We start from the raw sequence: 27953 nt of genomic DNA on the forward strand, positions 1-27953 counted from the left end.
CATTAAATTCACTCTTTTCGACCATAATTATTGCACTAATAGTCATGGCAACACCACAGCTTTCAATCTGCAATCATGGTATCCAACCTAACCTAACCATGGAATAAATGATAAAAGCAATAACATAAGGACTCTCAATTATGATGATAAAAATAATAAATATTATTATTTTTATAAATACTGTTATTATTTATTAATATAATTTAATAGGTATAAGCATTTGATTTAGTATATAATTACATAATAAAAAAAATTATAATTCTTCTTTGTATCCATAAATATTAAACCGTATTAAAAATCGAATGCTATATTAACAGTTTCGATGATAAAAACTGCTAACTGGAAAGGTGCTATTTTAATTGGAACCCTTTTATGTTCAATTAAGCACCTATAGTATTATTGAAAGATGTCAGCCAACACAAGCACCCGGGATAAACTACTTGGTTTGCTTGATGACTTCGAACTTTTAAGCAGGTAATATTAAATGTACTCTTTTCAGTAATTTATTTGTATTCTGTATTTGTATGATTATTTGTATTCCAAATGAAATGAATTACATACAGATTTTTTGTACTCACCTAATCTATGTAAATTCAAATTACAACTGTTAATATCAACATTTTCTTTTATATAAATTATTACTGAAATGATTCTTGAATTAGAAATAAATATCCAGCATGATTAGTTGGTTCCGAGATATTCAAATAAACCTAGACAATTATTTGCTAGATTGTATGTTGTATTTTGTGTAAAACTACTAACACTAGTTTACACAGATAAAAAAAATATACCATGTTATATGACAATGTTTAATATAGTTAAATGTTAATCATATTCTGTAAGTTATATGCAAAATATCAACTACTCAGAGAAGTTTATAACAGTGATTGGTGTGAATAATGTTTAATTTATTATATTGCTTGGGTACTTATCCTTTGGTAAATATCCTCTAAAATTGTAGAAATATTTATTCAAAAATGAAATTTATAATAACCTTTTATTTAAAATTATATAGAGAGCTGATTGAAAACTTGAGTGCTGGGCGACAACAAAAAATTAATGTTCAACATCAGTTACTCCTTACAGAGCAGCTTGTAGCCACAGATAATGAAATAAAGGCTACTTTAAAAGTTGCAGAACACCAAGCAGAAGTAGAAAAAAAAGTAAATGCTATTAAGGAAGAAATAGAAACACAAGACCAACATATTACACAAATGCAAAAACATTTCAAAGAAGCAGAAAATATACTAGTAATTATACTGTAATTATCTTTTATCTTGACCTAAAATATTAACATTGATTTATCTTTTTAGGCAACAGCTTTATTTCAAGCAAAACAAAAATTACAATCCATCAATAAAGCAAGTAAACATCCTGTATCTTCAGAAGATCTCATAAAATATGCGCACAGAATAAGTGCTTCTAATGCAGTGTGTGCACCACTTACATGGCAACCGGGTGATGCACGCAGGCCTTATCCTACCGGTAATATAACCAATATCTTGTAATTTGTAATATTATGTTTATTTTTCTCAAATTTTTTCCCTATATTTCAGATATTGAAATGCGAATGGGTTATTTGGGAAGATTAAGTGATCTACCACTTAATGGACATATAATGCAGCCACAAGGTCTGGCTGATATGGTGCGATCAAATAATCAAATAGGTATATTAGTAGAAGTTAATTAAAAATTATTTTTTTGAATAATTTTGCTTGAGATGCAAAATGTTCTTTAATAGGCACTTATGATACTTATCAATGTTTTTTCAAAATAAACCCATTGTAATTAGAATATTCTCTAATTCATATAAAATGTAGCTTAAATTTAATTAGTTTTGTATATATTAAATTACAATAAATATAAAACAATTAAATAAAAAATCCAAGCTAAATATAACATGCATTACAAAATCTCAACACAAACAGTTGTAATTTGTTATTATGTTTTATATTAATTAAAAACAGTTACCTTATCTTTCTATTTATTATCTACGCTAGGTTTTGAATGATTTATTTTCCACATAGACTTTCTACCAACTTTTGCTCTATGGATAGTTAATTTTACTAATTATATTATGTATTTAGTGCATTTAAAAAAATACTTCAATTGATCCTCTAGTTGAATATAATATATAGAAGGATTCTACATTATAATTTGTTTTTTTATTTTTACGTTTGTTGTTGAATTAAAATGACAGATATCCTTAGTGTTTATAATTTCATTTCATAGTTTATATTTTTTATATTTTTTGTTTTATTTGCAGTTTTCGTCTGCACTTTTTAATGATAACTATTATTATATATTAAATATACTATTGATAAGTATTGCTAATATTTCGATAAGCAATGTTAGTTTATCAATTCTATCACTGTGAATCCATAAAAAATGTAACCAATTTAAAATCATTGTAAGTAATAACCACTGGAGTAGGTATTAACTTATTTTGCAAATTGTAGTGAAGTATAATGTGATTAGATGTATTTTTATTTTATTATTTTATTTTTTTATTAAAGATAAAAGTGTATTTACAATCTATACATTCAGTGTATAATAAGTGTGGTGACTTAAAAAGAAAAAGAAAAAAAAATAACATTAATTACAGAAAAGGAAGGCTCCCAGCAGTGCCACCTGACAAGAAATTAGATGTATTTTAAAGTTTAATTAAATAAAAAAAACATCATTCTGATCCAAGTTAGATATCTTAGAACAATTTTTTTTCTGAATATCTAACAAGCACTACTTATACAATAATAAGGTCATAAACTATAAACAGTGAGTTTTCTAGAAATCAAATTCATCAAATCAAGTTCAATGATTGAAGTGATTATATCATTGGGGGTGGAGTGGCCGAGCGGACTAAGGCATCGATTGCGACGCACGCAGTCGCCGGTTCGAATCTTGGTCACGGGCGACATCGCTCTTTGGGCATTTCGCGATGTCTGGAGAGAGGCTGCCGGCCCCCAACCGGGCATGGCAGAAACCACGGGTGCCCATTCAAAATTCTGCCAAATACCCACGAGTTAAAACCTTACAGTTCCTTCCCCTACAGTTCCCCAGGCTAATGACCTCAGTTGTCGAAGCCTTAACCATAAAAAAAAAAAAAATTATATCATTAACTCATATTATTAATTAAATATATATTCATAGTTTTATCCATAACCAATATTGTTTCGATATTCATAGTTGTGTGTGATATGAATATATATGAAACTTTTATGAATTGAGGAATATCAACATCTCAAACATTAGTTTTTTTATTTTTACTTATGGCCTTATGTACTGATTAAATAGATTTTTAAATGTAATTTATTTGCAATGTATTTGTATTAATATTAAACTTAATATTGATACTATTTGATTCAGAACATTATGAATTCATAATTGTTTTTAGATTTATGGTGATATACTTTTATATATACAACTGACTTGTGTATTCACAATATTACTGTCTTGTAAAATTACACACTATTTATGTCGACCCTAAAAGAGTTTTGTAACTTAATGCTATGTTTTATAATTTGTCTATGTTAATCGTCAAACTATAAACATATTTGTAAATTGAAAAGTATTTTGATTAAAAAAAAATACTTCCTTTCAAATAAAAAATTCAATATTTTTAATTTAAATACTATATACAATTATTTATTTGAAAAATAATATTTACATTCTTAAATTAATATATATATATATATATATATGTGTATACTGTATATGACATATGTATAATAGTCTAGTAAACTCAATTAATGTTTGGAAAGTCTGTTAGTTTGCTATTCATTTTTTTTAGGACTACAAAATTTTAATTACATTTAAACGTACCTTTTTTAATTTAAATATTTTAGTTATTTGTTTTAAATTATTAAAAAAACATTTAATTTTTAGATCGTCAAACCTCTCAGCAAAATCAATTTGCTTGGCATTCAACCGGTGATATGCACTTGGGAGTTAGTAGTGGAGTCATAGACACTAGAAATCATTCTAAAGATGTTGCGGAAGATGTTGAAGTTATGTCAACAGATAGTAGCAGTTCTTCGTCCAGTGATTCTCAATAGTTATAAAAATAAAAAATAAATACAAATTAAAAAGTGGTGACAATATTATTATGTTTATGTATCACATTTTAAACATTTTCTATCAATCTTATTTGTACTGACTGAGCTTAGTTATACACAAAAAAATAAATAAATAAAAATAAGAATAAGAATTTATCAAATACAAAAATTATAAGATGTGGTTATATTTATATATTTATACAAAATAATGAGTAGCATAATGACTCATGAATCTGTGACATTTGGATTGGTATAGGTAAATCCATCAAATTGAGACTGATCCATCGACTGAAGTATAGTTTTATCAACAGGTGTCAGTCTCGGTTTCTCTTTTGTGAAGTGCTTGTCAAAATAATGAGTGTCCAAAGGATGATACTTGAATAGAAAAAAAAATTGTATTACACTTAAAGAAAACAATTTTGACTGACAAAATTAATTATCCTTGGTACTTACAACTCTAGGCATGTATGGAGGTTCTAACTCTCGTCTCTCCAATTTACACCAGTCCATTGAACTGAAAAATGGATGTCTGATCACATCCTCGGCCGAATGGTTAGCTTCTAAAGACCCTAATCGTTTAGTTGCGTCTTTATCTAGTAACTATATGTCCAAACATTAACGCAATGAATTAATAGTTTGAAAACATGGAAAACCTAGTCAAGATAACTTACAGCTACCAGAACAGATTTAGAATCGACCGACAAGTATCTTGGATACTGAGGTTGTTCGTTGCATATAGACCAAAACAGGGCGTCCTCGTCACAACCACTGAATGGCGATTTGCCAACCAACATCTCGTACAGCAGAATGCCAAAAGACCACCAGTCTACACTTTGATTGTATTTCTGGCCTTTGATTATCTATACAGTAAATCAACAGCGAGGATATGCGATTGAACTCAGTTATACCTTCCACGCAATATGTACAAACAATGTTGTCTCACCTCTGGCGCCATGTAATCGGGCGTGCCACAAAATGTATCCGCCGTTTTGTCCAAGTATATCTGAAGTTTACACATTCCAAAATCAGCGATACGTACGTGACCGTTGAAATCTAACAATATGTTGTCCAACTTCAAATCCCTGCGATTCGATCATTATGATTAAAAAACAGCAACAACTTTTTAAGGGGATTGATATAGGCAACTATTGAGAAACTAGCAATTTAAATACATTTTTTTATTATGGTAAAACTATTGGGTACCTATAAAAATTTAAAGCGATACCACATAAAAGTCTGTCAATTATTTCGCCTGAAAACGTGATGTGTTGGTCTTTTCCATTTCGTAAATTTATTATACTGTCAGTATTCAACATACACTCCTTTGGCCACTGGATTTAGCCAGCCACCTCCCCGCCATTTTAACACTAATTATTAATGTTAATGTCTTGGCGACTAGGTGCTCACCTGTACACGATGCCTTTTTTGTGCAGGAACTTTAGACCTGACACTATTTCAGATGCATAAAATCGAGATCGGCCTTCGTCAAATCGTCCAGACTGTTGTATGTGGAACATCAAATCGCCGCCATTCAGATACTCCATGACAAAGAACAAATGAGACTGTGTGGACAATTTAATTTTTGTAAATACCTATATAATATTCTTATAATTCAAAATTAAATTAATAACTAAGAGTACGCGACAAATAATGAATAGGTATTAATATAAGAATATTATTTTTTATTTTTAGTACCCACGTATAATGTATAATAATTAATATAAAATGTGTTTCTTTCGTAATAATTGTTTATTTTACAGTGTAAACGACGAGCGCCATTTTTAAGGCGACATTTTTTAAATTATTCCTTGGTTGTGGTCATGCTACATTAAAAAACAATTTATCTTCGTTTTGTTAAGAATTGGCAAATGTTCAAAAAATAAACCCCAGAAACTGCATTTCTGCAACCTACCTATTTAATTGACTTCTTTGATTGACGTTCGGTAATGTTTAATATAATCATATATTTAAACCAGATTTAATTGTTGATTTGTAGAAAAAATAATTTGTTCTAAGATAACATTTTTAAATAATACTTATTGTTATGAGTATTAAGTAATAAACTTATAACTAATAAGTTATAATACCTACATTGTCACATTGCGTTGAACACAAACCACTGAAATATTTTAACAAAATTTGATAGATGATTTTATTTTAATGTTTAAACAATACCTCTAAGAAATTAAACAAAACTGAGTGAAAAGCCACTTTTAATCATACATATGTCTGGTGTGAATCTTAACGACTCAACACTAGATATAACACCAATATATGTATTACACTATTTCAGTGCACTTGCGTACCACCAAGGTACCTGTAGATATTTATTTTCTCTCTCATGCACTACATAGCCACATAGGTAAGCAATTTGTTTTTAAAAAAATCATTCTTGCTTTAATATTAAAATGAGTAAATTGACTTATTATACATTTTTTTTTTTTTAAATATTTATTATTTGTTAAATTTAAAATTAAGATCATTATTTGTGTTAGCATGCGTTGGCTGTAATGCGATATTTAAATTTTCTTAACGTACCTAGATGACTAAATGAGCAGTGCACTTTTAAATGATATTATTTTACAAACTCATAACTTGTATACACATTGATACATTATACATTGTAAAAAACCAACGCACATTTAGATAGATGGTGTTTTTAACTTAAAGACTGATAATAGTTCAATTCACTCTTGATATTAAAGCCAAAATCACAATATTTGTTACTGAAAATGTTGCCATATTGCCAGGTCTTAGAGAAAAACAAATAGTGCGCTGACGTCTTAATATAATATTATTTATTAGTTATAACAGGTATATTATTATATTATGAGGCAATATGACACATACATTTAAATGAAAATTTTTAAATGTATTTGATTATTGTACATTATTGACACATAACAATTGTTTGTATTAATCGTGTTCAATTATTTCACAAAATAATATAAGTAGATACTAGATACTGAATTTTAAATTAATAAAAATGGCTGCTTACTATAAAAACGTAAATATTTCAAATATGTAAAAATTGCATAAAACGGTAGAACGATGAACCAAAATTAAGGTTTATTTTTTTTTTTTTTTTATTTAAAAATTAAAGTTAAAATATATTTGTCCACACATTAGGTATAAAACGAAAAAAAAGGAAAAACCTTTGTGAACTACCAATTGTGACAGGTAAATTGGCTATATCATAATATTTAAAGCATAATGCACCTACCTCGGTCTGAAAGGTGCAAAACAAATGACACAAGTAAGGATGATTTGTTCCTAGTGCGAGGACTTTGCGTTCGATGAGTGTACATTCGACATCGTCATCCTCAAGTACTACGTCTTTTTTCAGGCATTTTACCGCATAATAGTAATCAGTACCTTTGAGTTCGGCCAGTAATACCTAAATGACAGATATTACGTGTTTACGACAATATCAGTACCTGCAGTGTAGGTATAGATCAAATTAATTATTTGGCATTACTATTATAATTAGGTACCACTACAAGCGCAAATTCATCAAACATTATACACTAAATATAATATAGATTAAATTACTTCAAACATACACACATATTAAAGAACAAAAATAAAGACAGTTATATAGAATGGTACATAATATATGGATTTCAACAAGGGCGTCCAGGCATCCCCGAAGCTTTCGCTGAAAGCTCTTAATAAATTTTATAAATAAATAAGGCCCATAATAGAATGTGTTAGTTTTCCATACTTTTTCGTTTGAGGTATTCTGCATGGTGTGGATAATTGTATCAAACTTTATTCTAAAGTGCTGAGTTTTTGAAGCTATACTTAAAATTATTACTACCAACATAAAAAATTGATTGTTAAAAGCACAAATCCAACGATAAATTAGAGTTGAAAGCCATTGAACCGAAACAACAAAACAATTGTTTTTTCATCTAAAACGAATAACCGAATGTGTTGGAGTAGTTCACTGGAAATGTAAATAATCTCTCAAAAATGACGAGTTGACTATTATTAGTATAATAGTATACGAGTTTGTTTACCTATACATATTACATACACATAGATTTTTTAAATTGAGTTTTTGATAAATTTTCACTACAATAATTATTATTAAAATTAAAAAAAATGCATGTTCTTAATAGCATTAAAAAGTTTCTGTGGGTTTCTATTTTTAATGCGTGACCTTGGAATCAAGTCTGTGCAACCCTATATAATATGAATATGTCGAATATGAGTTATGTTCCAACTTTCCAAGCTTAAAATCGATTTCGGATTCCAAATTTTCCAATCTCATCGAAATAGATAAGATTACTATACCAAATACCTACTACCTACATATTAATATATTATCCGTACTTGAACAATATAAATAATATAATAATGTATTAGATGTAGTATTTCACTGTAATTAATATGTAGAAATAGTAAACCGTACGGGACAGCTAGTCTCATATCAGAGTTAACATTGCATTAGAGTTATTTGATTATTATTGATCCATTATTAAATCCCTCCTCATCCCCAATTTAAAAATGTAAACTTTAAAAAAAAATCAAAATATGTTTATGCATTAATTGTAAGGAAATATAATGTACCTACCAAGTACCATCCTTAAATCCTTTATTAACATTTTGTGTATAATTATTTTATTGATTTTTAGAATTATTTAATTAGTAGTACATAGTATACTATATATTAAATATTTATAATTCACATACCTATCTTATAGGTGTAATTAATACAAAGATTTGTTTTCGGTTTGATAAAATGTTTGTACAGGTTTTCAACAGAACCTTGAATTGTTTTAGTAAGATTTTGCACACTTCCGTCTTAAAATTATTGCTCCGGTGACTACAATAATATCGATCTTGCAGACGTTATCTTTCTGTAACATCTGTCCTAGAGCTTTTACGTTTTGCACACGTTTTCACGTCCCAGACCAGAATCGATAACTGCAGACTATCAGACTCACTCTATTTTTATTACTATTTTTAATAAAACGTTGTTCGCACGTTGAAAACGCATATTATCATCGTCATTATTATTATTATTATTATTATTATTATTATTATTGGTAAGTATATGGCGATATAGCAGGTAATAGCAACGCACGAGAAACATGATGACACACATTTTATGATTTATCCCGTCACTCATCCGTACCTTTCCAAAGCTGCCTTTTCCGAGCACTTTTAAGAAGTTAAAGTCGTCAACTGCATACTTTCGGAACCGCGGTATGCTGGTGGCCGGCGGCACTACACGTTTAGGCCTCGAGTGGTGCCGATAACTGTAGGAACGAAGGGATCGTTCGGCCCCGTCCGCATTTCCAGCGCCGCCGATCTGATATGAATTGGTGGCCGCGTCCGACGACGACGATGAGTCTAAGTCCACACGTGACGCAACAAAAAACAACAGTGCAACATAAGTCGGAGTTTCTCATAATATATTATTATTACTATTATTATTATGAAGTAAATACAAAATACTAATACTATTTAGTATTTGGAATCAAAAAAGCCATATGGTTAAAACGATTGTTAAAGTGTTGCATATTATATTGATTTTATATTTGATTACGAATTTGCGTATAACGTATACCTATAGCCTCCGTCATGTTTGAATTCCACCCCCTCTCCCCACACCATTCCTATATTTGAAGTAATTCGTACTCGTGTAAGTATAACGATAAATAATTATTAGAGACGTCCACAAAAGTTTGTGTAATGGGCGTTTTTAACAATTTTTATTATTTTTATTTTTAGAACAATATATTCTACCTATTTCATCATAGAACCGTTCTAGAAAAACTCAAAAAGATAGCTAAGGTTGTTAAAATTACCAATTGCAAGAGACGAAACGAGAAAATTTAGTCTGAATGTATATTACGTATTTATGTACCTAATAGGTTCGTAGCGAAGAATGAACATTGTAATTACCGGATAAGTTATAAAATATAATGTTCGCGTCTAAAAATTCTGGATAAACTGTAAAACTTTTATACATAACTATGATGCGATTGTCACAAAGATTTTAGTAAAATTAACTAGAACGATAATTATAGTTTAAAAGTGGTCCGCCAAGATAAACAGTTTGAGCTCATATCAACTTACAATGTTTAATACTTTTTTTTTAAATTTATTTATACCATTTTGGATCCTTTTTGTTATAAAATATTGTAAATCCTTATCAATACATTTATGATAATATTAGCAAGTTAAGCAATTAAAAGAAACGAATCAACATAATATGATATTTTTAATTAAGCACGTTAAGATAATAACCACTGTATTAAAGCATTAGGTACTAATTTTATTTTAAATACTATCTTATAGTATGTACTTCAAGTATATATTTTGTGAATGTCGTTAAAATTAAAACACAAATTATTGGCTAAGGTAGTATAAGTTATAGTTGGTATAATTACCTACGTCCTATACATTCTACATAGTTGATAGATATAGACAATATTAGTTGAATATTTTTAAAAGAAGCATGTTATTTTTAGGTGAAAATTGCAACTTTATAAGAACACGGAAACTCGAGAGAAACACGAAGGTGCACATCTAAAACAATTTTTATATTTATAACACACAGAGTAGCGTCGAGACTCAGGAGGACAAATGCCAAAAAAAAATATCAACGCCCGCAACGACGTCGGCACTGATTTCGGAACAATTTATGACACTATCCTTCCGCCATAGACTAATGCACAATTTTATATATAAATAAGTTATTTTCACGGATTATTTAAGTCCAGCAGTCTAGTTTGGTAATACGTCAAAGAACGCACACATTTGTGTTTGGATCAAACACGATTGTTTTTGTTTGGACTGTGACTCAAAATACTAATAGTAATACTAATAATCACATAATAAACATTATACAACGGCGTGCATCGTACTAAATCACAATCTTAGGATAAAAAAATTTAAAACAAAAGTTACAATGTATTTTTAAAAAAAAAACAAACAAAACCCATTAGTAATTTAACACTACATAAATTTGTTCTCACATTTATTTCTAGTTTTGAAAATGTTATTATGATTAAAAAATGGATGTAGATACCTAAATGTCTAAATGTATACAGAGCGATTTTTTAATGTAATATGATGACATCGTCCCTGAGGACAATACATTATGAGGGAAAATATTAATGTTTTTAATTATATAATGAGTACCTTGGGTTAAAAGAATCACTCTGTATATTATATAAACGCTATATAATTGCGCTGTTATGTTTTTGTGTGTGTGTGTTTGCAAACTGAAACTGCTTTTAAATAAATACAGCCAATGAAAAGTACGCATGCTTCTGTAATTTAAGAATACGCGGACAAGAGAGATAAAAAAAATCACCAAAAAATGTATTAGTTTTCTCCTCACTGCAGGGAATATTATAGTATAAGATATAATATAATAGATTATACATAGGTATCTGGTTGGGGTTACCTCGTTTAAGTGTAGCTAGTGCTTCGACTACCAACTTTTGATTGACGCCGCAGAGGTTTGGCATCAGCTTCTCGCATTTCCTATGGCAGTTGACGTCACAATCTAATCCACAATACACACACAAACCCCCACAGACGACCCTCTTTGATATTACAGACCAACCGGTACATCAAAAATTAAATTTAAACACAGTCCTATACGTATTATTATATCGTATAACACAGTATATAATAGGTATATTTATTATATTGTTGTTGTGGTACAACTTAGGGGGATTGTTTTAGATTCGACATAACATAATATCGTGTGTCACGAAAACAGGGTGCACAGAAAAAGTTAAGCTGTTGCGCATGTGCTGAGTACGAAAAAAGTAAGCAAGTAAAAATTTGTAAATTATGTAGGTATCGGAATTTATGATCCGACAGTTAAGTCTCATGTCCCGCAAACAGAATTTAAAAATAAGTATACTGCAGTAATTACTGAAAAATAAATATAATGCACCCTTTTTTGAGGACACGCGGTATATTATTATGTCAAAAATATATATATTTAATTTATTATATAATATATACTTTGCGGGCAGTCGGATTTTCACCCGGTGGCTAGCTCGTTTTATCTACACAAATGAGGTTACGATACGCGCGGTTTAGGGAAGCGTATTTGCGGAAAAAACCAAACAAAAAAAAACATGCATGCTGCAGTCGATTATAATACGCGTAGTTTAGGTAGTATAACAGTGTTTTAAAGTATTTGAGTAAATGCATTTTAATACTTTTATAATCAAGTATTGAAAATACTGATCTATGCATGGTATCAAATAAAATTAATTTCTAATGAATTCATTGATTATTGTTATCATTAATTGGCACAGATATAGAGTATAATAATTAAATAATATATAGTTTATATACTTATAACATCTGTGTCGATTATTCAAATTTATATTTCTTGGTAAAAATTTCGTGTAATGCTTACTAAGAATTGTGATTTCAGCTGAATATGCAACTATCGATTTTATAATGTTGAAAAATCAAAATGCTATTCCATAGAAATATTGTCTGATAACGGATAAATATTTCCAATAATAATTATATTAATTAATAATTTATATAGTGTAATAATGACTAAATAAAAAATAATAATATTTGAATAAGCAAACAGAATTTTTTTCGTTGGAGGGGGGGGGGTATTATTGAAATACATCAACAAATAAATATTCGATATGTATTTTAAATACATTTTCAAATTGTCCTTTACAACACTGATTACTGAGTATATAGTATTATTAATAGTAGTAATAGTAGTAGTAGTACTTAGCAGTAGAAGTACATAATATAATATCTAATATTATTAATATATTATGCAGTGTTAGTGTTATTGTATTTCTACCTATGGGATCTTGTGCGGGCACGGGCGAGGATGGCAAACCAGAATCGAACGAAGAATTACTGCATGCAACTCTTTTGTCACCGTAATCGTCCGAGTCGTAGAACGTGCTGCCACTGCTTCCGCTGCACAACGACGTTGACGACGACGACGACGAAGACGTGTCATCTTCATCGGACGATTCGTCAGACGACGATCCGCTGTCGGCGGCGGGCGGCGTTTTCGGGGCCGTTGGTGGCGGTGGTGGCGTTTCCAGGTTGATTTTGGGCTTTGGCTTTTCGAACTTACTCTTCGTGCTGCTCACTTGTGACGGCGATATGAACGTCTTGCCAAAGGACGCGCGTACAAACGGTGTTATAACCGCGGACGCTGCGCCAGCGTTCGTCGAACCGCCTTTTTTCGGCGGTGAAGGGGTTTTTTTCTTCTGCAGTTCCTGCTTGTCCTGCTGGATTTCGGCGTCCTCCTCTTTTTCCTTCTTCTTGACCACTTTCTTCTTGACGATTATTTTCTTTTTCACTACTTTCGTCTTCTTCATGGGCACACCTACTACACCACCTTCCGAATCATCATTATTACACTGATTTTTATTAATTACAGTTTTTGCATGCTTTTCGGTGCTGTTGTTTTTTTGATCACGTTTATTATCGTTATCATGCGATCTGCTGATGACTACGTTATGGTTAGCGTCTAGCTTACCGTTATCGCCGCTTCGACCGTCGCTTTCTTTCTTCGTCGTATTGTTCAGCTTGAACGTAAAACTTACCGGTTCGATGCCGCTCTCTTCGATGATCACGTCGTAGTTCAGCTTCCAGTTGGTGCCCGCGGTCTTGTTCTTAGCCGGTTTGTCCGGGTGTTCGCTATACATCATTGCCGCGGCCACCGATTTTTTTCTCGTTTCCCTGGTCCTGTGCGGTTGTTTACCACCCCCAACACCACCTGCACCACCATCACTACCACCACCACCACCCATGTCCACTGGATAACTCTTGCGCCGCACCCTCTTCTCCTGCCCTTCCATCTCCTCCATGATCATTGTGTCGAACAGCGCCTCCTGCTCGCGCAATATCTCATCGGTGACGGACGGTCGGCGGTCATCGTTCACCGGCACCTTGACGCCCGCGGACGTGTGTCGCTTTATGGTGCCCTTTTTCGCCAGCCCTTCCTCGTACTGCAGCGCCGAACTCGCGGTCACGGTGACCGCCGGCGCCGTCTGGTTCTCGGGCGGTTTAACTGACCTCTTATTGTTGTTATTGTTTTTGTTCGTGTGCAACCGGACCACGGTGCGGCCACGGTGTATGACGCTGCCGCCACCGCCGCCGCCGCCGCCGCCGACGTTATTGTCCACAGCCGTTTCAGTCGTGGCCGTCGGCCGCGGCCGCCGGGGCGACGTAACGTCGATCTCCGATGTGTTTACGTGCACCGGTCGGGCGTAGTGTCGGGCGGCCAACGCGCCCGGGCCTCTGCGTATGGCCCTCAGTGTCTGTTCGACCGCCATCGAGTTGTAGTTACTACGGACCGCATGCGCGCGGAATGCAGACCGGCCACCGGGATTGGACCCAGGGTAGGGCAGCAGCTGACTGTAATATTGCGAAGAGAACGGAGTCGACCCGTGCATGTAATTGCCGTAGTCGGAAAAAAACGGCATCGTGCAAATTGTGCAAATAATTAGTATGTACGCTAAGTTCTAATCAAAAATGCATTATTACGATTAGTCGGCATATGGGTTTTGTACTGACCGAATTAGTTACGGGCTTTGATGATTTTCAAAAATAATAACAAGCACATTTTGAACACGATACTGATGCGACATTAATGCGCGCTGAAGACTACAGGCGCTTCCCGACCAAACGTACGGCTGAGCTGATGTCTTGGCACGTTTGGCAAGCTCCGAAAGCGAATTAAACGGCTTGGACGGCTGCCAAAAGAAATTTAAAACACGAAATGCTTACACACAAACACATTTCTGAAATGACAAAAATTAGTTTCAATAAACCTTAGGTAGGTACTCATCTTCAAATTTCACGCATTCTGTTTTTTTCCCAAAATTGGTGTAAAGGTTTTTCGATGATTTTTTCAGTTATTCCGTTTATGGATGTTGTAATTTTTTTTTCACAATTTTCAATTTGTTTAAATAATTTTAAAACTTATTCATGGGCAACAACAATATTACTATCACTAAGAAATTTAAAATTAAACCTCGTCACTCAGCAGTCATCACACGTCAACGGCTTAAAGACTATTTGAAAAAAATTGATGAAACATTGCACCGTGCAAAAATAGTTAGTCTCACCTAGTTTACATCAAGGTCAACTTATGTGTAGACATAGAAATTTAACTTTTTAGAACACCAAACTTTATGTGTTCACATCATACTTAAAAAAGGATCATTAGAAGTACCCAATTGCAATGTAAATTACTCGAAACTTTACACCCACGTTGTAAACTATATCAAGGTCAAAAATCAATAGTACTATGAAAAAAAATTATCATCATGGCCAAGCATTATTACAAGATTTAAGTGTAACATTTTTTGCCAAAGCGCCAACCTGAAAACACCAGATTGTCTAAAAAGCGGACCAAACATAATAAAATGGATACTTATTAATACATATGACATTTTTGATAGATTAAATTTGGCAACTGCGATAAACTATGGTACAACTACGTAGTGCACATGATAGTGCGCTTAAATTTCAATAACTCATTTAAGTTCAGTTTTTGATTATCTACAATGAACATTTTAATTTATATTTTTAAATATTAAAGTTCCATGAAGCAGTTGACGGTATACCTTCATTAAAATACTAAATATTATACTTATAAGTATTTACTTATACATAAATATAATAAACTAATCCGAAAAATTTTACCAGGAACATGTTATTATTATTAAGTGTACAATACGGTTTTGTCCATTACAAACAAAATACTTTTGAATTCGTTTACCTAAACAACGTGAACTTTGAAATTTGGCGATAAGGAATGTTAGTTTATGCCAAATACCATATAGACTTGAAAAAAAATAGCGTAATGTAGTCAGATTTATGCTATGGTGAATTGACAGATTGGGTATCTTCCAATAAACATAATAGTAATAACATCCCAGTGTAAAATATGTCAGAAGATGGTGATTAAAAAACGATTGTATTTTTTGTTTGAAATCATCATTATTATATATAATCTTTAATCGACATAGTATAAAGTACAGAATAGCTTTTGAAAAAATTAAGTTTTGGCGAAACGTCAAGCTAAAAATGACTTAGTCCGGATTGATTATAAAAACATTTTCTTGGCACATCGGAACGCGGACTGTTTTCGCAATTAAATTTCGAGTGATAATCAACAACAATAATACTAATTCTTGTGGCGTTTATTTACATAGGAAACACATTGAACCATGTCGTAAATTATTTCAATATTTCCTTATCCATTGATTTATTTCGAAACAATAAACATAAATGCCTTTGACATAATAATTGTAATAATGCATAATATTAAGTAAAATAAATTCAAATGAACTTCGTTTTCGATTGGATATTTGCCACAAAAATATTTCATACCTACAGCGACATCTTTCCCATGAATCGAGCTAGCCACCAGATGAATATTAAATGTTACATTAAAACAAACATATGTTTTAATCGTGTGTTTTACTCATAATAACGTATGTACTGTGTTTAGGTGTATCAATATAAATAAGTCATACCTTCGCATTTGAGACCTTGTTTGAACAACCCGTACAAAAGTGAACCACAGTGATCACAAAATGTTGGTGACATGAAGTTATATCCTTTGAAGCGATGTGGTACATCTATTTTGAATCGTTCTCTTAAATACTGTAAAGCAATATAATATAAAATTAACTATTATAGATAAAAACAAATAATATACATAGCTTAATCTAAATCGACTAGACAAGTTTTATACGGTACTACTGGACCATAAAATGTTTCATCTTAAATCTTAAAATCAAAAAAAAAAATAATAATACTTGCATCAGAAATATTAATTTTATCCACAAAATGGAGCTGAATTAATTTTAATAAGTTGGTTATAATTTAATCAAATAGTTAATAGTATTAACTATAAATACCTAGCTACTATATAATATTATGTAGATATCAATTATCATGTTATAATATTTATTTATAATTAATAAATACATTTATGGTTTATCTAATTCCTATCAAAAATAATTTTCACAAAAAAAACTACCTTGTTTTTATTAGGTAGGTAATGTTTATTTTATAACTATTAGCTGGTATACGGTTCTCAATTGTAACAGCGTAGCAGTCCCTCCCTGCAAGCGTCATTTAAAGTGTCATATGTCTCATGTTCGCTTGCGAGTCCATGTATGTTTGTTATAATTTATAATTTATCATTATTTAATAAACAATGACGGTGTAGTGATGCAAGTATTAGAAAAATAGTAGATCCCCACCACGTTGTCAGTTCAAATAGGGGAAAAAAATAAAAGGCCCTCGTTGATGTAGTTAGACGTTGGTTATATAAATTAATGTTATTGCCCGTTTATCAGCAATTTAAATTCAATCATATTTTATAGAAAATATTTCTATTGTAAAAATAATTATTGAAGTAAACATCTATAAAGTATAACTAATCAAAAATCATGAATATTTTATAACTTTCAAATCTAATGCAAGCTGCATGAACACCGTGAAAATAATTAAATACGTTTTCTAATAAACAAACTATGCATTACTAGCCGTACCTATTCCCATTTCATTTATTGTCTCATTATATATAAATTATTGTTAGGCATAAGCGCAATAGGAGGGGGTTTATAGGGGGTATTACTGTATTAGTACCCCCAATTTTAAAATTAACACCCTCAAATAATGTTCGCGTTTATGTATCAGAAACTTCTCCTTACAAAAAAAAAAAACTAAAATGATAAAATGATAAAATGCTGAAGCACCTTTTTTATTTGTTTTCTAATAAATTATTTATATATACTATATACACTATTTTACTTTAGGTACTTACCTAACAAATTATAAGTGAATATGACATTTTAATTGGTACCGAATCATATAGTCAATATTATTATATACTATTTACTTAGATTCATTGTTACTTTTTAATTTTTCATCAAATTTCACCATATGTTTCTAAAATATTCGAGTTCCTAGTTTTAAATTCTACTTAACAAGGTTAGGTAAACTATATGTTGATTATATAGAATTATGTTGATTATGTAAAATCATCGTGGTTTTCGGCCTAAGCGTTTTACAACAGTAAAATCACTGTTCGTACTCTACTACTCTAGTGCGGTAATAGTATCACAATTATACTTTTGATAAGTAAAGTTGAATTTTTTTTAGTTTTATTTTCAAATTTGTAGCAGTTGTAGATACTAGGTACACCATTTTACTAGGACATTTTGTCAAAAATTATTCAAATTCAACCTATCATATCAGCATATTATATTAATAGTAGAAAAATACATTTTTAATAAAAATATGAACATAGGTGTTTAATAAATTGAATGATGAAAATAATTAAAGGCTGGCCAATGCTATCTCCGCTCAGAATCGTTTTATCATTTTTGTAGGGATATAATGGTTTATAATTTTATTTGAATTAAACACAAACACAAAAGTGATTAACACAATTACAATTAACAAGGTACACTCAAAATCAATATAAGTTGCAGCCTCACCAAAAAATTTTTTACATAATCACAATCACCACGCATGTGTTTTGGTCACTAGGCAGATGATTAATTTTTCCAGTCTCTAAATTTAGCACCTGAAGTATTTGCCACCTCCCCTTCAACATTAAATACTACATTGCGTATATAAGGTAGCAGAAAAGCGTATATCGCTCATGACAAATGACAAAAATATAAATTAAAATTTATACTACCATCGATAACAAACTTTAATAAAGACTATATAGATTGTTCATATTGGGGGTTTTTTGATGACGTACAATACAACTCTCGGTTGATATGGCTAAAGAATTAACAATATCAGTAAATTTGTATTTTATATAACTCGTGAGATCTACATGGGATTTTATTTTAGCCACTATGTATACCATACTACAACAGTTTTGATCAAGGTGCTTAAAAAATTATCCATTTCATTTACATAAGTTCGGGTAATTTATCTCATCTTCAGATTTAAAATTGAAACAATAAGATCAAACGAAATATACATACGAGTAGAGTAGAAAAAAATACGATATTACCTTTGTGAATTTTTTTTTGTTAACAGTGATGTCATATATTTAATTAAATTTAATTTAAAAAATAATTTATAATTTAAAATAGAGTATCAAATATAATAAGATTTAAAATTAAAATTCATAAATCATAATGTATGATTATTTATAGGTTCCAACTAAATTATGTTAAAACGCGTAGCTTATTGTCACTTGCTGAAATGTTTTATTATGTAATTCATCCATTTATATTTTCTAAACATTTTTATCGTTTATTGTAAATTGTAATTCCGTTGAATGATTTTATCATTTGTTCCTACATGATACTGATTTAATTACATTTTTCTTCGATTTTTTAAATTCTGAACGAAGCAATGAATGTGTTGATTTTACAGTAATAGGTATTAAAAAAAAAATTGTATCAGTAATCACCTTTCAGAGCCATAAATATGATTCAATTTTAAAATTTAAAGTTGATTATTGGTTATAAATTGATCTATTTACTTATTGGCACAACTAACCAAACTACCAAACCTCTAAACGCCTACAGCATTGAGTAACTCACTAACCGAAAACTCAGTCAGTGAATAATGAATAATGACTATTGATCAATAAACTGTCTTTAAAATCAATGATACGTTCAAGGTATATTCTGTTACTAATTAGATTGAACTATAAGCACGTTGTAAGCTTATAAATACAGACAATTACTAATTAATTATTACATTATACAAGTAATAATACATCGATATAATTCCATACACCAGATACGAACAATGAACATAGGTCAGTTGGTATACGTATCGGCTTTTGTATTATAATTGAATTATTTTGAAATAAATAAATAATGATTTTCATAATAAATTATGAAATTGATAATATGTATACATATAATATTAGATATTATTATCCATTAGGTAACTATACGGTATAGGTATACAAGGTGTAACAGATAGAACTGACTTTTGGAATAGCTTTTGTTCAAATTCAAAATAATATTTTTTATTTATTTTATTTTTTGTTGATTAAGAGACCCCAGCGCTACATGTATCATACTTTTTTTTATTTTTTTATTTCTCAATACTGAAAATAAAAAAATTGTTTGGATAAATTCAAAATAGCCTAATTATTGTGAATCTTATTATAAGAGCAGTTTTGATGGTAAAAAATTTTTCTAAGTCAAGTAGTTTATTTTTTTTAAATTCAATATTCTTTTAGGTTAAATTAATTTGGAACACAATACATTTTTTGAAAATTTGCTGACATGAGTATATTTCCTAAATTATTTACTTATCATAAAATGTTAACAATTTTTGTCATATACGATGAATTAGTATATATATATTTTTTTTGTCAGGTCTTTCTGTTACACTCTGTATACATCAAAGTATAACACATTTTACATAAATGATGAGCACAAACGACTAACAAGAAGAAAGTAACAGCTTTATGACGAAAAAATTATCATCAGTATCTACAATGGTACGCGTGCATCACATTAATATTTAACGAAAACTCATGAACATTGGACATTTGAGATCCAATATAGTCATGGAGGTAATATTATAATGTACGATTTCACCAATCAGTCATCGCCAAATACATGTAGGCTCAATTTCAATAAGAAATCTAAAAGTGCTTAAGCTATTTTCTAATTTTAGTTTAGTTTTTTTTTTTTGTAAGAAGAAGTTTTTGATACATAAACACGAACATTAATTAAGGGTGATAATTTTAAAATTAGGATTGCTAATACCTCCTAAAGTCTCCCCTATTTGTACCTATGACTACATATACAACTGTTAAATTTTACTGTTTGGTACAAAGACAACCCAAAAATTATCTAGTTAAGTTATAATTTATTAAAAAATTTCTAGTTAATATAACATAAAAGATAGCAAAGTTTATCTAAATAAAATTAGATACCTAACAGTCTTGCTATAAGTATAACAATATATTATATAGAATATAATACAATACAATTTAAATTTTTTCTCTAGAAAATACACGTGTTTTAATGCAATTATCCATCGTTATTTACAGATAATGGACTATATACTACAAACAACCACATTAAAACACACTTAAAAAGTATACATAAAAAGAACTAAAAGAACATTAAAATAATGTTAAGAAAAAATCAAATCAAAAATCTTTTCAAAAAATATTATTTATATATATTATTTCATCTCAGATAACCATTTTATTTAAATATATGATAAAAAGACACTTTGAATTATTTTTATCTAGAGAAGATAGAAAGATAAATTGATAGTGCTCATCATTGGTACGACACACAAGTTTTCCAATGTCTGGATTAAGAAAGGGTCCATGGAGGTCGTAGCCTCCGGACCTCATAGTTGAAATTTATTAAAGGCGCCTCAGTTTTTTCCATTATTTATTTCGTTATGGGCTAAAATATTTCATAAATCATATAAAAAAATCTATGAATTATGATTATTGCTAACGAAATTTGTCACAATTTATAATATAGTTATAAGCTAATAAATTTTAAGTACATAGTAAATACCTTATACCTATACAATATATTAAACACTATAGACTAGTACAGTAGTACTTAATAATATATACAGACATACAGTCAATCAAGACAAATAAAAACAAAAAAATGTATTTAACTAAACCAAGTTCAAACTGTTTAGCTGAAAGAGCTTTTTCAAAACTGGCATACTGGTTTAGTTGATGCCCGCCAATTAGGTTTAGCTGATGCTCACCACTCATATCTCTCGTATTTTCGATATTCGAATCAATAATCATCATACTGTATTCATAGCTTATACATTTTAAATTAAAATAATAAACAAAAATGTACTTAAAAAAAAAAACTTTTTGAAAATGTTGTAGAGTCAAGAACAAATACAGTTACACCAAGATTAAACCAAGAAAATTTGACTGCGTTTATGAAACTGGTATCTGAAAACAACATTCTTCAAACAATTATGTTATTGTCACTTTACAATTTATTTTATATGTATTAAAAATGACCAACAATATTAATCTACTCAGTGTATTTAATATTGATTAAGATAGAAAATAAGAATTTCTCAGTAAAAGACAGATATTTCAGGGGGTTAGAACCTTAGAAACTAACCTGCGTATCATCATTGAATGATATAATTTGTGCATTTAAATAATGAAATGCATTTAGAGAAAAAATAAAAAAGTAACAAGAAACATAAATTAATATTTAATTATAACAAAATCTTTACTGATTTTGCTTCCCAACAACCGAGAGTTATTCCTAAGAGGCTAAGACATTATCTTACAGTCGTTACGAGCGTCATTATAGGTGTATAATAATATAATGTATTAATTATTAATAATTAAAAAAAGAAATTAACTCATATAACATATAAGATTTATAGATGGAAATAATACTCATTTTAATAACATTACTTAACTGTAACACATTTATATTTCAATTAATTTACTAGGATATGTCCATTTATATATATTCAAGATGTATGTTTGATAAATAAACGATAAAAGTCTAAACGTAATTTGTTGCTGATATTTAACAACTTTTAGCCATGTGTTGTCGTGTTGATATATTATATATTTTATTACTTTGTTTTTTCATTAGTCATGGACCATAGTCATTTCATAAGTACGACAAAATCGTAAACACGTGCTTAGTGTTAAATAAATATGTCTACCTATACTAAACAAGATAATTTTTAGAATTTTTTTTCTATTGGAATCATCTCATCAAAACTAAAACTAATATTTTCTGTAATTTAACCATTTTACAAGACACCTACCTTTTGTAATATTTTATAATTATTAATTTTATTAGTGTCTTCTAACAAATGAACAATAATAGCCTATTTCATTTGTAGTTTTATTGACTCACCACTGTACTTTCTGTATCTCGTCCGGTGCCTGGACATTGTATGAGGAGTTTGTCGTGACATTTTTTATGTACAGCTGTTTGACAAGCTAGAAAAAAATTATTTAATATATTTAATGAAATATATTATCTTATATTTTAATAATTTATTAACTCTATAGACAAAGTTAAACTATCATTATTATGTTCTATATACAATATATAAATGTTGGTGCTTACATTGACATTGATATCCTTGTTTTCCAAAGCCCCTATAACATATTAAAATGACAAATGATAAATTTCTTAAAGGAAGATTTGTATTCGATTTTATATTTTACATATTATCCATACAATATATAAAGGTAAATCTTATTTTCCATTTCTTACCATAGAAAATCTTTGCAAAAGGCACAAAACGTCGGTTGTCTGAAAAATTTAGCTAAAAACTTATGTCCTTTTACGATGTGTACTTTTTGGTGTTTAATCGCACCACGTCTTCTAGTAATCGCATGGCCCCTAGCTATATCAACTCGTTGTTGTACTATAAAAACACAAACAATCGTAATTGAGTATTTTAAATCTATAAAAATATATACTAGCAATAAATAGTTTAAAAAGTATTAATTACTTCTAATTATCTTAAATTAGCTGTGTCAATATATTATGCATAAATTAATCAATTAATTAAATATTTATTTGAAATATTTTTTTAAAAAACTGATGAAGTGCTGACCTTAACAATTATCATTATATTATAATTATACAAATAAGTTAATATTAAACTCTAGTGTAATTAGTAATTAGTAATAATAACGAAAGAAAACGTTATTCTCATAATAGGCCAGATAGGTAATTATATGGTTATAAACCAGATGATCACGTTATTCCCAAATAATATTAATAATTGAAACATAAATGGTGAGTAATTTTTTTAAAATTCAAAATAATTTATTATTATAAATTATAGTTATTAAATCATAACTTATTTGAGGAGTATACTTGTGAGTTGTGACTAATTTACTGTTGTCTTATTATACAACAATAATAGTCCCACGAGATGTGCACAACAGCACAACGTTTAATGTTGCGATCGGACTTGTAATAGCAATATTATAACAATAAATAATTATACTCCAACCCACAAGAGAACAACCAGTTTTCGCGGACGTAAGTGTAGACTGTAGACTGACCACTGACGAACCCTTACTCGTGCAGTCATGCAGAATAGTATAAACTATAAATCAGTGGCGTGGCAAAGAGTAATCTCAGAGGCAATTGTCTCTTTAGGGGGCGGATGTTTTGATTTGCGAATAAATTATGCACTACTTGGCACAAAATTAAACTAATCTGAGTAAGATACTTATATTCGAGAACTATTTTATTGTTGGAAATTAAAGTTGATACAAATTCAAGCAGGATTTTGAACCCACCCCTTCTCCAGCACTATTTGCGTTTATAGTAGTGGTCAGTGGAGAAGTGAGTCCTCCGGTTATATGTTACTTGTCTCTAGAATATATTTTATGCTATAAATGTAATTAATAATTTTTTCATGACACATAACATCATAATTATCATAATTATAATTCATAAATATATTATTATCAACATTTCCCATTTACTTTAATAATATTAACATGATTCACTAAAGAATTACGATAATTTCACATGGTCAAATTTTTAAGCGCTCAACGTACCTAACATAATATAATATATTTATATCAATCCATGAAAGACGCAGTTCCTGACATTATAAATAATATAAATTGGAATACAATATTTCTAGTATTAGACTAATATTTCTTAAAACAAAAATCTTCCACAATTTTCAATTTCACGTAATAAAAAAAAAAACTTTTCAAAATATACTTTCACTGTCTTTCAGTATTCATTACGAAAAATATTGAAGAATAGTGACTAAAGAAGTTTTTGTAACTATACGTCTATACCTAGCTAATATTATTTAAATTCTGATTTTAGAAACTCTAGCTCGGAATCGCAAAATGAATTAATAATTTTTAAGATTTATTGCCTATAACTAATTATAATACTAATGTCTATAACAAAGTGGATTGGCTATAGGTTTTGGCATAATTCCTTTAGGCTTTAGTCTATAAAATCGAGCCAATAAACAAATCCAGTGAAGTATTAGTAAATACAAAAGTATAGAATTTAGTTATACCTATAAATTCTAAAGACTATTAAATAGTTAATTACTATTTACAACGATAAACATTTATTTTAATGTAAATAATAGACATAATATTAAACCCAATATTAAGATTTTAAATAAATATTTACTTAAATACATTAGATACTATCAAAAAAAAAAAATCATTTTTTATTTTAAAGAAATCTTCTTTAGTTCAAACTAACAAACCGGAAAAATAAAATCTTTGTTTAGTAAAAATTATATAATACTCAGTATTATATAGGTATATATTATATTCATTATACTATATACTTACAACTATCTGCTAAATCTCCATCAGCTAAATTGTAATTTGTAGGAAGTAACCCTTGTGGAATTTTACTTCGGCCTCTGCTCTATAAGTTAGTCAAAACATAATTATAATTAGTTAAGGAATAAGTAATAAATAACACAATGTTTTATAGGGTAAAATGTACAGTTATTTTATATCTTAATAATTCAAATAATTGTCAAAAAAAAAAACAACTTAAGCGTTGAAAGTCGAAAGGATAAAATATAATTTATAATATAGGGATAGGTAATAACTTCATGGCAATTATTTAGATACGAAATAATATTATAATCTGCTCATCTGCTGCAGTAGCGACACCAATACTATAGGCACAACATTGAATATAATAATATGACTATCAAAATATTATTATAGTAATATTATAGTAAACGGTGATGGGGGCGGAACAACGGGCGTCGTCCGTCATTAATAGCGGTAACCGCGCATTTCAACTTCTTAAAGGTCCCTTCTGAACAGTTTCCCATATTTTATAACATGACGCGTTCGCCGGTGGCAGCGACTGCACCGCCACTGCTTTATTATTGTGTAGTAATATACGTAGGTGCGGTGCCGAACAGTGCAGGCGAGGTGGGTGCGGCAGTATATCCGTCCGTTCGTCTTCGTTCTATTTTTGTCCACCGGCTCATCCGAGGATCGTCCGAATATTTTCATCGGCGGTGTGCGCGCCGCGTCGTCATATTATTATTATTATAATTAAAATATCGTATTAATTTTTCACGTGAAATAATAAAGTAAAACCGACGTTATAAAAAAATATACATCAAACGATAGGTCCGCCCGCCGCACCACGCCGTGCAAACCTGTAGAGCCGCAAAAACCACAGGGTCAATCAATCCCCTTTAAAAGCCTCATTAATGCGAACTTGGGGCCTCATGCTACCAAGAAAATTTTGTGCTATGATTTAACTGATCGTGAGAAAATTTCATTTTAACATTTATTTATTTTATTTTTTACAATTTTATTTAGTAATATAATATTGAGAACTGCAGATATCATAACTTTTGAATTTCATTGTGCTCCGCGAACATTTATTTCAAATGTTTTTCTACGTGTCTCGTTTTCGTAAGAATCCAGCACCTAGTAATGCAAACACAATATATGGTATAATAGCCATACAGAGTCATCTATATCTGGAGCCTTTACCTATATAGAATTCTAGTTGCGACGCCGGATGTGTCAGTGGTGGTGTGTTTCACACATTTTTATGATTACACATGGATTAATATAGGTAACCATTGCGTTATGGATTATACGACTTAAACAATATTATGGTAGTCGAATTTGTGGTAGTACATCTCGTGATACCAATGATACCATATCAGAACAACTCAAGTATAGTTGTAGGTCTAAAGCTAAAAGTTGTCATTGTGACGTCAGTCTATGAATAATAAGCGTGTATATATATAGGTACGAATAATTTACTTCTGAAAAATACCGCGAAACAAACTATTGGCTTCAAAAATCTTCAAATCGTAGAAATTGAAAACCACATAATCTCCATTACGCATACCCTTCTCCCTCACTCTGACATATTACACAAAAATATGTCTATTTATCATTGTTGTCGGCGTTTTAGGGATTAATATAATATATTACATTAGTTTTGATGTATTACCTCGGAACGGTGGTTGCTGCGGGACCGGTTGTCCGACGTCTGCCGTTTTTGCGAGTTGTTGCTACAACTCCTCTTCCTGTTGCCGGTGAACATCATCGTGATGTCGGCGTGTTGTATTCTCATTCTGCGACTACCGACGGTTTTCCGGCCCTCATCAGCTGCGAACCGATGTGCCCGCCCGGCGTCTCTATTTTGTATTTTAGCGCACGCGGTCGACCACCTGCGCCACGTAATGTATATAGGCAGGTACCTAAAACGTTTCTAACTTCTCTCCGGTACCTTTCCGGTCTACCTATAATAATATTTGGTATTAATAAATTAATATTACGATGCTAAAATCAATTTAAAAAAAAAAATGTCAGTTATTATTACTTAAAGGTATCCAAACGATATAAGCGATATATTATTGAAGTAGCGCGTGCCCAAGTCGATGAGACCGCGTCTGTTTATAGGTCACGATTTTAAATCTATGGCTGATTATTTTCGGTCCCGCAATGTCTATGGGGTGGGTGGATGGACGTGGAAGGGACCAGCGGATTTTTTTATTTTAAAATGTGATTATTATTATTACGCGGACCGCCGACGACGGTGGATTTTTATAACTAGCGAACTGTGCAGTTTAATAGACTATTAAAATTAATTATATTCAATTACGTAGTAGTAGGTACCTACGTCCTTTTGCTGGCCGACTATTATAATGTTAATTATTGTTGTTGTTGTGGTCAGTTGTGGTTACACATTATGCACAGCACGATTATAACAACAATAGGAATATTATAAAATAATTACGAAAAACGAGACACGCGTGCACAACGACGGCGGCGGCGACGACGACGACGTCAGCCGTGTGGTGGTCGGTCGCGCGCGTTTTAAAAATAGAAATTCTCGGATGAACCGCGGTCGCATCATGACTGGAGTGCGCGCCGGCCGA

The 27953-nt window shown here is 30.4% G+C and overlaps 3 protein-coding genes and 1 long non-coding RNA gene across 5 annotated transcripts; 1 reads left to right on the top strand and 3 right to left on the bottom strand.

The window, feature by feature from the left end:
• The first annotated feature begins 164 nt into the window (after positions 1-164).
• MED4 (mediator complex subunit 4) lies at positions 165-4230 on the top strand. The gene is made up of 5 exons (XM_015518868.2): positions 165-474; positions 1016-1250; positions 1314-1485; positions 1557-1667; positions 3886-4230. Exons 1-5 carry the CDS (start codon positions 407-409, stop codon positions 4053-4055), a joined length of 756 nt encoding a protein of 251 aa, XP_015374354.1. The 5' UTR covers positions 165-406; the 3' UTR covers positions 4056-4230.
• Positions 4082-14676, bottom strand: LOC107169197 (Protein kinase C delta). Of its 2 annotated transcripts, none has more exons than XM_015518864.2 (8): positions 12952-14676; positions 9199-9416; positions 7279-7452; positions 5463-5617; positions 4999-5137; positions 4727-4915; positions 4509-4655; positions 4082-4430 (listed from the first exon to the last, which is right to left on the bottom strand). In XM_015518864.2, the coding sequence occupies exons 1-8, from the start codon at positions 14510-14512 to the stop codon at positions 4281-4283; spliced, it is 2733 nt and encodes a 910-aa protein (XP_015374350.2). In that variant the 5' UTR covers positions 14513-14676; the 3' UTR covers positions 4082-4280. The 2 variants fall into 2 exon arrangements, with proteins under 2 accessions (XP_015374350.2, XP_015374349.2); XM_015518863.2 differs by having other exon boundaries at positions 12871-14676.
• Positions 14677-14693: 17 nt separating this feature from the next.
• On the bottom strand, positions 14694-27939 carry LOC149057731 (protein kinase C-like 1). The gene is made up of 8 exons (XM_089223761.1): positions 27395-27939; positions 27023-27314; positions 25372-25450; positions 23294-23447; positions 23144-23175; positions 22928-23013; positions 16574-16703; positions 14694-14830 (listed from the first exon to the last, which is right to left on the bottom strand). Exons 2-8 carry the CDS (start codon positions 27143-27145, stop codon positions 14766-14768), a joined length of 669 nt encoding a protein of 222 aa, XP_089079887.1. The 5' UTR covers positions 27146-27314; positions 27395-27939; the 3' UTR covers positions 14694-14765.
• Positions 26327-26985, bottom strand: LOC149057732 (uncharacterized). The gene is made up of 2 exons (XR_016190991.1): positions 26551-26985; positions 26327-26484 (listed from the first exon to the last, which is right to left on the bottom strand). It is a non-coding gene; the product is annotated as an uncharacterized LOC149057732 (long non-coding RNA).
• Positions 27940-27953: the final 14 nt, after the last annotated feature.

This window comes from Diuraphis noxia, unplaced genomic scaffold (assembly GCF_037042655.1).
Source record: "Diuraphis noxia isolate RWA-SAM2 unplaced genomic scaffold, SU_Dnox_SAM2 contig0003, whole genome shotgun sequence".
Lineage (NCBI taxonomy): Eukaryota > Metazoa > Arthropoda > Insecta > Hemiptera > Aphididae > Diuraphis > Diuraphis noxia.